Source organism: Thamnophis elegans, chromosome Z, assembly GCF_009769535.1.
Source record: "Thamnophis elegans isolate rThaEle1 chromosome Z, rThaEle1.pri, whole genome shotgun sequence".
NCBI lineage: Eukaryota > Metazoa > Chordata > Lepidosauria > Squamata > Colubridae > Thamnophis > Thamnophis elegans.
In genome coordinates, this window is record NC_045558.1 from 32,263,204 (window position 1) to 32,277,608 (window position 14,405).

Below are 14,405 nucleotides of genomic sequence, written 5' to 3' on the forward strand. Positions count from 1 at the left end.
TCGCAGCCTCAGGTTTATTTAGAGTTCATACACTGCATGAGGGACTAGACCAGAACATAATATTTAATCCTCCCCCCTCTGAAACCACCCCCCCCCCACACTTTTTTTCTTCCTAGGCAATATCATACTTTTCCTGAATTTCAAAGATTTTGTTCTACTGCCCTTGGCTTTTATTTGAAAGGAGTGAAAAAAGTGAAAATTGCACAAGATGTTAGGGATTAACGACAACAAGGCTAGGGGAGAATCTTTTCTGCCTTTCCTGGAAACTCCCATTTCAAGATCAATTTCTTTTGCCTGATTTATGAGTCAAACTGATGACCACTACCACCCTGCCCCAGAATCTGAACCCAAACTGCATGGGTTTTAGAAATCATTAATTTAGCAACCAGCCATAAGAAAAGAGCTATTTTTAAAGTTAAATAAGGACAAGCCAGATATCCTTTCTCTCTTTAACTTTTTGTGTGATAACAGATGAAAATAAGAATGAGAGGACTTTATAATTAAGAAATTATATATTAAGAGCAACACTATATAACATATAGATTAATTACTACACACACACACACACACACACACACACACACACACACACGTCCTTAACTTACAATAGTTCATTTAGCAACTGTCAAAGTTATAATGGCACTGAAAAAGGGGACTTGACCATTTTTCAAACTTATGACCATTGCTGTATCCCAAGGGTCACATGATCAAAATTCAGAGGCTTGGGCATTGATTCATATTTATGACAGTCACAAAGTCCTGGGATCATGTGATCCACCTTCTGTGACTTTCTGAAAAGCAAAACCAATGCGGAAGCCAGATTCACTTAACAATCAACCAACTTAATGACTGCAGTGATTTGCTTAGCAACTGTAGCAAGAATAGTTGTAAAATGGAGCACAACTCCCTTAACAAATATCTTGCTTAACAACATAAATGTTGGGCGTAAGTCGAGGACTACCTGTATACACACACATATACATACAGATACATATACATTTATCATCTATACATACACACCTATTATAATATATAAGGTATTATATTAGTTGGCACATATAATATGTACCAATTCAATTCTACCAGTATCATCATAGCAGGACACAAAAGTAAGGTATCAGTTTTGCCAACTGAAAAAAAGAAAAAAATCCTCCCAAACATTAACTGGTCAGAAACTAATATGCTGTCACTTTTTCTGTTGCCAGAACAATGTGTCTGCAGAGTTTGCTGTTCCTTGCTGCTTGTTATTTTATAGTTGTTAATCTTATTACTCTAAGAAGCCTGTAATCCACATAATCTCCTGAATGAAGTAGCATGTAACTCTCAGTAAATAAAAGCAGAGAGCCAGTATGGTATGATGGTTAAAGGAACCAAGCTGGAAATAACCACACCATAAATTCTAATCCCCAACAGGCACAGCTGCTTGACCTTGGGCCAGCCCCTCTGTCAATTCTAGGAAGAAGGCAATGTCAACCCCACTTCCCAAAATCTTGCCAGGACTTGTTCAGGCAATGGCCAGTAGACAAAATGACTCAAAGGGAAAAATAATAGTAATAATAACAATAAAATCAGCTTTGAAAAAAAGGAACAATAGCACTGAGATAATTTTGAGTGTCAGAAGAGGAACAGCTTGTTAAACTAAAGTTTTATTATTGTATTTTTAATCCCAAAGAAAAGAACAGGAATTTATGGTATTTTTTCCTCAGGTATAAGAAAAAAAACCTGCTTGCTCTGGCTTGTTCACAGCCTGAGTTGGGGACATTGGCACTATTCATGCAGCTGCCTTTTGACATGAAAATGGAAAAAAATATTTCAAGCAGTTCCTTCTGTGCATATTCAGAGGGCACAGGAAGCTGATGACGGCTGTGTGAATAAAGTGGAGGATTCTTGGGGGGGGGGCCACTTGGCTGAAATAAATTATGAACAGGAATACTGCATACAATTACAAGTGGAAAGATCCAGGCCCATTTGGATTTTAATGAAAAGGAGCTAAATGTTAAAAAGTAAATCAATAATCAGTCAATCAGGGAAGAATCGAAATAGCTAAGGTCAAGTTATTTTTGATGCAATGACAATAAGATGAAAAGCTTTGTGTGAAAAAAAAAGGATAATGAAGGTCAAAAGCAATGCCGGGGGAGGGGTGGAATTCAAGCTAATATTTCTGTCATTCATTCATTAATTCACTAACCTCCAGCAACTGAACCAAGGGCAAACCTGTATGCAGATTCTGCTATCTGGATGAGAATAGGTCGAGTGACATCAGTTGGAGCATGCTGCAAAATTTAGGGGAAAGGTTTAGGTTAGTGAAATGGAGGAATAGGGAGAAGAGGAGAAGGAATAGGAGAAAAATCAGATTAATATAGCATACGTAAGTAATATTTGAATAGCGAAAAAGACACAAAGACAAACATTTCATTCTAAAATGTACCGTTCTTGAACCATTGAGACATGCTGCGCTTCAGTAAAGGGGCTATAACATGTACTATCAAGCTGGCTTGAGATGCCAACACAATTTATATTGTTTGTTTCATTTGGTGTAAAAAGTAAGCATTGTTCAAAGGAAGCCAAAGTGGCCTTGCCCCCATAATTATTGTTAATTTACAAAGGAACTCTTTCAGGTTTTTGGCTATTAGCACCTAAAAGAAAGAAAATCCAACTTATCTACCATATCTCTATATTCCATTTACTATATAGCTGATTTGCTTGAAAAGTGTTTTCCATAAAAATAAATCAAAACTTGGGGCATGACTGAAAATAAATGATTTTCCTTAACTAATTTTTATTATATGGTTTGTGCAGCTCTGGGAATGTATGGGAAAAGAGTTAAAATATGCAAGGAACTTAAAGGAACACTGCTATGAAGAGATAGGAAGAACAGAATAACAGAATGGGAAGAGCCTTTGATGTCTTCTAGTCCAATGCCCTGAGCAGGAAACTCTATACCATGTCAATCAAAAGATTGTCCAATCTCTTCTTTAAAACTTCCAGTGTTGGAGCTTCCACAACTTTTGGAGGAAAGGTATTCCACTGATTAATTGTTCTAACTGTCAAGAAATTTCTCCTTAGTTCTAGGTTGGATATCTCCTTGAATAGTTTTCATCCATTGCTTCTTGCCCTATTTTCAGGACAAGAATTTCATAAAAGAAATGTAATGCAATTTCTTAAGTTAAACCAATGATATATTTATTATTTATTTATATAGCTACCTGTTCTGACCCCCACCTTGCCTGTTCAGAAACTACAGCCAGACAGAATGTTCAAAGGAATGTTTTTATCAGTCCCTGCTCCTGCTGGCTGCGAGCCCAAAATAAAGACAGAAAAATGCTCTGGCAAAAGTAAACTACAGCAAAACAGGATTATATAAATCAAATCACTTATCCAAGTGCTTTTTCTCGATGATTGCAAACAAACAGAGAACTTGACTAGAACAGGAACAGAACATTGACTTTTGCAACCAGGGCATGGCACCATCAGTCATTTTTATCCGCAGGAGGAGACCCTAACGAGCAACAGCTGCTCATTATCCTGTCCTGTGAGTCGGTCAGCCCTTTTCCTGCGTGCATCCAGAAACAACTCACAGGAGGTTTCTGCCGAGTCACAACACTATCCCTCAGCGCAGGGCCCTTCCCCCGGGTCTGACAGTCTGGATGCGGTCGGGATGGGTTGTCTGCATGATAGGCTCGCAATCATCTCCTGTGTTTCCTCCTTTGTTCCTTATGCTGAGTAGCCCTCAGCCTGTTTGCCTCCTGATATAACTCCCAAATACTTTCAGGAGCATTCCCCTTGATCCAATGCTCTCCCTTCACCCGGTGGCCACCACATCTCTTCCCGCCCTGCGTGGCATCGACACACCGTCCAGGGTCCTCCACCTCCTCCAAGGCCAACTCATAAGACCCCTCGCCATCGGAGTCTGGCGGCAGCTCCAATGACTCCTGCCGGGCCACAACAGCTACCCATCTCACTGAAAGTGGCAGTGCACAATAAAATAAAAATAACAATATAAAAAACTGCGAACATAAAATATAAAATTTGTATTAATAAATAGCCTAAAAATCAAAGATACCAATCCTAGGCAACAAGAGGATTAAGCCATTTCAAGAAATCTTCGTTTATTGTTCAGTTTATTGCAGCTTGGCCAATTATTTAATCTTAATCAGAAACAAGACTTTAACATTAGAATTTATTTATAACCAATAAAAACTGTTTTAAAATTGGTGAAATTAATAAAGTAATTTGACTTACATTATTAAAATGCTTTTTAAAGATTTATAAACTTATTAGTTGAAAGCCATATCAGTGAAATTCCAGTTAGAGCCAAAATAATATATATGCTATTTTTTTAAAAGTTTGTTTTTGTTCCATAAAATTCTGGCATTTAATTTTCACAGTCAGGCAAAAGGAAATTGCTTTACACTTGCTTCAACTGTCTTGTACTGTCTGCATTGATTGACTAAGAGTGGTTTCTAAGTTCCAGATGGGCATTATTCCTAAGTTCGGGTGGAGAAACCATGCAAAATTGGCATATCTGTCAAACTCTATTTTAATCAAGTTCATATTTTTCCAACATACTCATCAAATTTTCTGCATCATCTATGTTACTATTTTCTCCATAGAAATTTTCACTCTGCATTTTCATGCATATTTTCCAACAAATGCTCGATCTTGCGTGCGGATTTCCCAGCGTATTTGCATATATTTTCTCTCAATAAATTGCCTTCTTATCCACATCTCCAGTCACCTATACATTTTTATTTAGAAAATGCATTGCAATATTCAGAAAAAGTGTAACTATAAAAGCATGCTGGTTGTGCCTTGGTTCTAGGTTCTGAATAGGTTTTGGAAGTTTTGGACGTTCAAAATCATATTAATATAGCAATAGCAATAGCAGCAGACTTATATACCGCTTCATAGGCCTTTCAGGCCTCTCTAAGTGGTTTACAGAGAGTCAGCATATTGCCCCCAACAATCTGGGTCCTCATTTTACCCACCTCGGAAGGATGGAAGGCTGAGTCAACCCTGAGCCGGTGAGATTTGAACCGCTGACCTGCTGATCTAGCAGTAGCCTGCAGTGCTGCATTTAACCACTGCGCCACCTTGCATTAAAATATGCTCCAGATAAAACTTTAACCTATTCTCACATATAAAGCTTCCCAGGAGTTTTCAGACTTTTTCAATGCAGTGAACAGGCATGGCTGGGGATGAAAAATCCCCCTGGGTATGAAAGCCTTTGTTATGCTTAAAGCATTTCCCCTGATTATAGAAACACTCCATTTGTAGCTTGTAATGCGTTTTTTGTTATTATTTTGAGTCTCAGTTGATCACGCACACACAAACATACAATTCTCTATTCAGGAGCCTCACAGTGCTAGCTACAAGGCTTAGTAACATCCACAGAAAATTTCCATGTCACAAGAAAGGAATATTGGATCTAGAACAGAGGTGGTATTCAGCCAGTTCTCTCCAGTTCGGGGAAAGAACTGGCTGAGGACCTACCCCGATATAATGTGTGAGCATTGCGCATGCACAGACGTGGTGCGTGCGCTCACATTTTCAAACCAGTAGGGAAAGTAAGTGAATCCCATCACTGATCTAGAACCTATCACTAGAATAGAATATTCATCGAATTGGACATTTACAAAATATTTTGGAAATCATGGTATCAGGAACTAGAATATACCTTGGAGATATGGTTTTCTCATAACAAAATCCCCAAACATGGCTGCCTGACCTCTCTTTAAATATGTCCATCATATGGGCAACTACCAAGTCCTCAGGTGCCCCTTAATTCTCTCTTCTCCATGTCAACTTTTTAAACTAGCTGGATGATTGGTTGATAGTTTTCAGTCTTCTTATCATCCTGGTAATTCTTTTCTAGTTTTCTGGTATATTTGTGTATAACTAGGGTGGATAAAAATCGATGATTTTTTTTAACAAAAATGAATTGTTTCTTAATTTAAATTTGATTTTTTTTTATTTTGATCAAATTTATTTTAATGAATGCTTTTGAAATAAAAATCAATCTAAAGAGTTTTATATTTAAGATACATTAATAGTTTATTCAGCATGAAACGAAGCTTAGTTATGTAACATGAGGCTGTATATTCTGCAATATTGAGACTGTTGGTGAGTCAACAGCAGGTCAGAGGAGCAGCAGCTGTGGAACAGAAATCATAGTTCCTCTTTAAAAATTATGATTTAAAACAAGTTGATTCAAATCAAATCTTTTTACAGTGATTTAAATCTGATTTACATCAATTTGATTTAAATCAAATCCACCCTGTGTATAACCCTATAGCCGACATGACTGGATAGGGAAAACCCTTACTTTCACATTTATAAGTGATACTTGAGAAATGGACACTGAAGTATTGATTGTGTTGCCTAATTTGCCTTATTTGTTTTATATCAGCCACATCTCACAACTGACTCACAGTGAGATCTACTCAGACCAATTCTCTTACAGTAAGCTAGCATTCTTGGAACTAAATGCAGAACTTTATATTTATCTCCTTTAGAATGTTATCTCGCCATTTTTTACCCTATTAAAATTCTTTACAATATTGATTCTATTATTATCTATTACCATTTATCCTTGCTTTATATTAATCTCAAGTTTAGGAAATAGCATAGGATTCAGTAAGGAATCCTTACATTTTCTACTAATGATGTTGAGACAAATAATGAAATATTTTTAGAACAGTAACTTCAGCACTGTTGAGCCAGCTAATGTTAGGAGCACTCAACCTATATTTTACCATCTTGTTAACAGGGTTCATGGGAGATTTTGCAGTAACTTATAGATACCCTCCCGTGCCCCCAATCAATTATTGCTCCTAATATTGACAAAGGTACATTCTAAAATTATGTTTAGCAGTTAGTTTATTTTGAACTTTTGCTTTTATTATTTCTTATCAAAGCTTATAGAGGGGCTAGGGGAAAAAAGGGAAATAATGATAGAAGGCAAGTCAATAAAAAGATTGCCAGAAACCCACAATTCAGTCCAGGTGGACAAAAACTTTCCTTAAATTAGAAATGAGGTTGGAAATTCTTAATATGATTTTTAAGATTCTGCATCTACCCCAAGGGAGCATTAAATTCATACCAATCCTGGCTACTACTACTTTGTTTTGGCTCTTTCTTTAGTTAATATGTTCCTTACATACACCATATATGTCCCTTTTGAATTTCAATTTGTCAGGAAAATCCTTGTACATCATGGTTTTTCTTTTAAGTAGAAATAACGTAAACTGTGCCCTCAAATTCAATATTTGTCCCACTGGCCCCAAACTTCTTTTGTCTTTCAGAATTCCTAGCTATTGAATTTTGCCCAACCCTGGTGATATCTATAACAGCTTCCAATATGGACTCCATTTAATATCTCTGGTCTCTAATCTTTGGGTAATCTTTCATACAGGTTTTCTGAATAAATTGTAGAAAAAACATCCTCCTATCATACTTAGTTCTGAAGCAAAGCTAAAAATATACTGTTGTTGTAGGGTGATTTTGGGAGGGAGGACGCAGCCAAGTGAGGAGGGCCTGGCTCAAGGCCTATTACACCCAAAAATGTAGCCTGTATCAACTCATTGTGGTCAAACTGGCGTCTGTGCTCAGACTCAGAGCAGGGAGGGTGGGGGAACCTTCCAAGCTCTCAACATACAGAATTTGGTTTGACTTAAGTGATAGCTTTAGAAAAACAGAACTACACCCAGGTCTGTGTCAGTTTTCAATATATACAACAGACAATATAAAAATTCAGAAGTTGGCAAAGACATTTTCATTGTCTTTTGCATCATACCATCTTCTAATACAAGAGCTGTATAAAAATACAAATTAAGATTTCAGAAAAAATATATCATGTGATCTTAAATTATTGTAAACTAGTTTTGAGGGAGTATAGTGTACAACACAAATTGCCAAAATCCTATATAAATTTACCTAGCACTTTTGTTTCGTGGTTGAGTGATCCAATTTAAATAAAACAAAACTACTCAGTTTTATATAATCCACAAAAACAGTTGGTATCGCTTCACTACAACAGAATTGGAACTTTACATAAAAAGTACTGCACAAGGTAAAAATAATATCTGCATCCTCTTTTCTCATCTTATGATACCTGTCTCTGAGCCTCAACCAGATTGTAGGGCAAAGTTCCTTCTTCCAAAGGTGCAATTCTTTCAATATCAGCCATTGTCATACGTCTGGGGAAACAAGCAATCATAAAAGTTAATTTTGCATCAACTATTATGAAAAAGTAAGATAGCTACCTGCAATGGTGGGCGGTATTTTGTTCAACCATACTGTTTCATATATATTTTTCCACAGCAAAGAAAAGGGTAATTTCAACTTACCCCCGTGGCTCATATAAATCTGCTAACTGGAACAAGATGTCAACTTCCATGGGTGTAACCTGGCCAAATTTCTGAGCTGCCAGAACAAACTCCTCTGCAACAGAAGAAGGGGTGGTGGGTGTGGAATACAGAAGGGAAAACTAATCAAACAACAAGGAGACCAATCCACAAAGGACCCAGGAATCACCAACATTTAGTATGAAACCAATATGCTGTAAAAGAAGGGGGGAAATACCACAAATGGTGTGCCTGCCACTGTGTAAATGTATGTTTAAATACTCTATCCATCGTGCAAAAAAAAAAAGAAAAAGAAAAAAGAAAAACAGTCTGACTTTACAGCTTAGTGCTAACAGCAGGATTTAGGATATTTGACATACGGTATCAATCAGTTGTGGGCCAGAATGGAAAGAAAGAGACAGAGAAGAGAAGGAGACAGAGATGTGGAACGTTGCTTCCATGTGTGTCCCAGTAGGTTATATTAATGGAGGTTTGGCACTACAGAGGGAGTTCTCTATAAAAGCGGTTAGACAGAGCTGATAACATCTTGTTCCAGGCTTGTAGATCAGCTTACTGCAATGCCAGTACAACTTTATGGAATTCTTTAACAATCCTTGAAGGTCACTTTAATAGGCTGCCAATTTGGCATCAACCCTAGGAAGTTTTTATACTTGAAAAACATCTTTGTGTCCACTGTTTGCTTGGTGTGCAGCCCTATTTAAGAACTAAGATCTTTAGAAATAAGAAGTCAAAGTTAATTGTAACATACGAGTGCAACTGGAAAAAGGAAAGCACAAATAATAGACACATGGAATTCTTTTTATTCCCAGAAAAAAAATTTATATTGTTTATCATACTACATGAGGGAAGTGTTTTATCAATGTTTACCTATCCCACTGATACCTTGAAAATATGAGGAAAATGGAACATTCCCCACCCCCAATTAATTATTGAATTTCAACTAACCTTTGGTAACTTCCACTTTTTTCCTATGTCCAGCCAGAGTACTATAGATTTTTCTAATAAGTTCCATATTATTAAGAAGGCTATTAAATCCATTAAAATAGGAAAAACTGACTTGATGAGAAGTAGTACCTCCAGCAGCCTAGAACAGAGCAAGTAATGAGAAAAGCAGGAAGAAAAAAAGAAGATATTAGACTGAAGTTTATATTTCAAACTTGAATATGTTTGTTGTAACATGGAGAAGAGTTTGTGGAAGATTGTTAGTTTTCTAAAACACCAATGGAAGTAGCAAAAGATTTTTAAAATGCAAAATTAAAAAAAAAACATAATAGATTCTTAAGTTACTGAAGTTAATCATGACCAGCACACAAACTTTTCCTCTGTTCCAGTGAAACCTAAACAAATACATATGCAGAATTATAACAACATGGCCAGTGATAATTTACAGAGTTCAAGTTTCAATTCTGTTGCAGTCAAAAAATATTATAGTGTGTTTTATTTCCTCAAATGAGCAAATATTAAAGGTTTAAAAATGTTAATAAAGGTACATTTATTAGTATACATAATTGGGAGGACTATAAAAATAAAATATGATAAAAAAGAGAAAGGGGGAATGTCATGAATATTTAAGTACAGAGGACATCACATAACATAAATAACAATGAAATCTCTTAAGATTTTTCAAGCTTTGCTTTTACCATTGTGTCATTGATCTCAAAGAAGTCATATCTTTAAAATACATGTTTTAAAGATACCACTTTAATCAAACATTAAGCTTTCTTGCAAGTTGAATATATTTCAAAGATGCCCAACTAAATAATTCTGAGAGGTAAGGCATCACATGTTGCTTTTCTCAAAACACAGAACAGGATTTTTTTGCCATAAACTGAGTTGACTTTTTAAACAAGGTAAGATAATTCCAGAATACGAATGAGTCAATTTATCCATCAGTAATAATTTTGGAAAAATTCACATTAATGAAAAGTCTTGCAAACAAAATAAATATAAATGCTATGCTTCTTAAATTGTAAAACTGTGGCCCAGCAAATATCATCCTCTTTCTATGACCTACTGCGCCGATCAGCAGCTGCAGAATTATATAATACAAAAAGAAACGCTTACTAAATTGAATTTTTATAAAATAAATATCCTCAGATATAAAGAGATTGCAAGTTGCATTACATATGGGATGTTGCAAAAAAATGTACGCATTTTCTGGGGTAGTAAAGTTCCCTTTTTACTTTTCCCTCCTTTGAAACATATATACAATTTCCAACATGAATGTACTTTACAATTAATCAGGTCATAGGTCTATCCAGCAAGTTTTCAATTACTGGTTCTTCAAAGTCTCAAAAAAAAAGTCTTTCTTTACACTGTTACCTGAATTCCTTAAACTGGAACCACAAGGATTGAAACTTGAACTCTCATGCATTCAAATCAAATACTCAACTACTAAGCTAGGGACCCTGAACAAAAGGAATCAGGTTGAACGGGACTATGAAAACTTTTTTAGTCAGAGGGCCAAATTCCAAGCAGTTACATGGCATTCCTGCCACATGTGGGCCAACAAATGTGAATCACGTCCAAATCCATTTTTGTTGAAACTTAAAATGGAGTTCTAGGACTACTATATATAAATAGAAATCATTAGATCCACTGGACCATTAGCTTGTATAAAGAAAACTGCAAAAATCAAACATGTACATTTGAATAAAAACTATCAATATACACTAAAGTTATTCGTCATTTAGCCTATGCTTGGCTCCAGTGGTAAATACTGATTAATAAGTAAATAACTTCCATTATGTATCCAATATATAATTTATTAAATATATTATTTTTAACATCAACTCAGATATTAAAAGCTAAATAATTTTTGAATTTAAAAACTCAATTCTTTGTATATAGAATTCATGTTAAATCTATTTCAGCAACTTATCAAAAACTGGCCATGCAGTTAATTCATGGTTGGTACTATCCTCTGCTAAAAATATATAAATTGTACCCTTTCTCAGCTTGGTTGTGGGGATTGTACAGGAAGCAAACTATTAGTATAGGTTTGGTGGAAATGCCCAAGCAGTCATTACATTTGGACAAAAGAATTTGAGAAAACTAGAAATATCACAAAATAACCTTTGACAATAAATCCAGTCGCATATTTTTTCCTTCCCTGTACCTTACTCTTAATCCTTTTTTTTAACTGATATTTTTCATACCATAAAATATTGAACATTTTTGCTTTTAATTAGTGGTATAAAAATAATTGATTGAAACATAAACATAATATTAAAGAGTTTTATGAATAAGAACAGGTTTAATTAAATTTAGTCATTTATTTCTTAACTATCATAATGAATATTTTCTAATACATTATCCTTGTAAATACTGCAGTTAAAACGAGTATGTTAAATTAACTGCATTTCTCCTTAATCTTACAAAAAGCAAAAAAACAACAACCTTCCAATAATTTTTTTAATTTGCTATTTTTTCATTTTTAGTTTTTCTTTTTAAATTTGGTAGAATTGTTTTTGTCATTATATTTTCTTACTTTAATTTAAAAGGTCGTGTTTTTAATACAAATATTATACTGTGTTTCCCCGTAAATAAGACAGGGTCATTTTCTTTTGACCTCTGAAATAAGTGCTTGGCCTTATTTTTGGGGAGGTCTTATTATTTTTTAGGTGCAGGAGGCATAGTCACCTCATGGCTGCTGCTGTGTTGCAATATTTTTGGGGAGGAATTATTTTCAGGGGAGGGATTATTTTAGCGCATGTGCTCAACAGCCCAATTGGGCTTATTATTCGAGGAGGTCTTATTTTCGGGAAAACATATACTGTATAAGCTATTTATCAATAGATAGTGTATATATGTGTCTTTGTTGTTATATTTTCTAAGTTTAAGAGTTCTTATTTTAATACTAATATTATACATATATAATCTATCAATACACAGAGTGTGTGCGTGTGCGCATGTTTCTGTGTGTGTGTGTGTGTGTGTGTGTGCGTGTGTATGCTCAGCTGATAACGGAGGACAGCCTGTGGCTTAGTGGTTAATACATCTGCCTAATATGCAATACAGCCCAGGTTCGAACCCCAGTAAGGCTATGGCTAGCTGATGAGAGCTAAATAGCTTGAAATAGATCTATACTAGTCTCCCTTTATTTATTTATCAGCACAAACACAACACAAATGTAACAAAGGCAACAGTAAAAATATTGGGTTTCTGTCTGGATTGTCTCTTATGATGAGCCGAAGGACAGAGAATGGAAGTAGTGACCTTCCTCCCATATTTGGGCATACCAGGGGTTGTGACTTTAAATATATATATATAAAACCAGTTCACCTAATTGCTCAGAAAGTTAACAACTGGTTCTACCGAAGTGGTGCGAACTAGCTGGATCCCACCACTGCAAACACACTTACACATATAATATTATACTAATATTATACATACATAGTCTATTTATCAATATACAGTGTCCGTGCGCATGTGTGTATTTGTATATATACATGCATAAATACACACACACACACTCAACATATACTGATATTGCTATCTTAAGTTCTGACTAAAAGACAATATTAGCAGAACAATTTTGTTCTTTACTCCGCCATCCCGCCCCCCCAAAAATCAAAATCAAAGAAAGAACAGAAATATAATACAGATGTATTAGAAGGTGGTTGCCATGTTACTACTCTAGCCCAAATAAACTAAATGTGAAGCTGATAATATATTTTACCTTTAAAAAAAGCTATGATAAATGGGCTTTATAATAAGTTCCTTGGTAAGCACTGCATTATTTTAAAAAGAAAATAAACCGTTCTATGTTCAAAGGAATTGAAATATATTGCTAATGAATATAAATCATTCTTAAGTCTGCATATGTTCATTCCTGTGACACTAATTTTTTTCAAATAATTTTGAATTAAGGGTTTTGTGAACAATCTTATAAAAGCTTTTGGGGAACATTTTTTCCATCTTGTTCTGTAATTTCTGCATCTCAATCTGTGTTCTGATTGATGTGTTCATACCAGAATACAATTAATCACTCTTTAATAAAGGATAAGGTTGTTTCAGTGTTCCATTTTTTGTTTTCCAATCTTATCAGATATGTGCTTTGTTGAATAAGTTGGCATGGACATAATTTTTTAGAAACATACCACATTCTATAGAGTGACTGAATTTAACAATCTTTAAAAGCAACAGAAACCTCAAAGTTTATAATAGTACTAAGTATGAAATTGCTAGGTATGCTCAGAATTCTAAGTAATAAAATGAATGATTAAAGAAAGAATGGGTGAGTTTTCCTAAAATTAATAGAAAAAGCAATTAATTATGAATCAAACTTTCTTAATGTAGTGTAATATATATTGTAATCCATATCCTTTGTAAATTTTGGCAAATGAAACTGTGAATTGAAAAGCTAAGGGTTATAGGTAAATTGGCATTATAGGAGACCTGTGTTAGTCTACATTTTTTCCAAATAATACATTTTACTTAAAGCTTATGACTTTTATAAATATTTGCAATTGGGAAATGTGCTACTAAACCCTTTCAAATAAATTAGCAATAAAAAAGTCTTCCACGGCCATTTTGTACCTTTTACAAATAAAAAGCACACTGAAAGAGTTCATGCATTTACAAAACTCAGTTGTGCAATGCAGAACTTCCTGAATCATATGCACTAGTTTCCATTTCAATCAATTTAGCTTTTAACCAGAGGTATTATTCAGCAGGTTCTGACCAGTTCTGGAGAACCAGTAGTGGAAATTTTGAGTAATTCAGAGAACCAGTAAATACCAGTTCTGACCTGCTCCGCCCCCATCTATTCTCTGCCTCCCAAATCCCAGCTGATCAGGAGGAAATGGGGATTTCACAGTAACCTTTCCCTGGAGTGGGAAGGGAATGGAGATTTTAAAGTATCCTTCCCCTGCAGTGGAGAGGGAATGGAGATTTTACAGCATCCTTCCCATGCCACGTCCGGCAAGGCATGCCCACCAAGCCACACCCGTAGAACCAGTAGTAAAAAAAAATGAATCCCACCACTACTTTTAATGTATGGAAGACATAAAAGAGAAATATTGGGCTGGAGGACAT

At 35.2% G+C, this 14,405-nt stretch overlaps 1 protein-coding gene across 1 annotated transcript in view; it reads right to left on the minus strand.

Moving 5' to 3' along the window:
* The window catches only part of SLC25A13 (solute carrier family 25 member 13), a 163,432-nt gene that overhangs the window by 51,854 nt on the left and 97,173 nt on the right, over positions 1-14,405 (minus strand). Inside the window, exons 7-10 of the mRNA XM_032235092.1 lie at positions 9,312-9,450; positions 8,349-8,442; positions 8,114-8,198; positions 2,189-2,273 (exon numbers count right to left, since the gene is read on the minus strand). Of these exons, the coding sequence (XP_032090983.1) occupies positions 2,189-2,273; positions 8,114-8,198; positions 8,349-8,442; positions 9,312-9,450 (403 nt within the window). The remainder of the gene's footprint in view (positions 1-2,188; positions 2,274-8,113; positions 8,199-8,348; positions 8,443-9,311; positions 9,451-14,405) is intronic.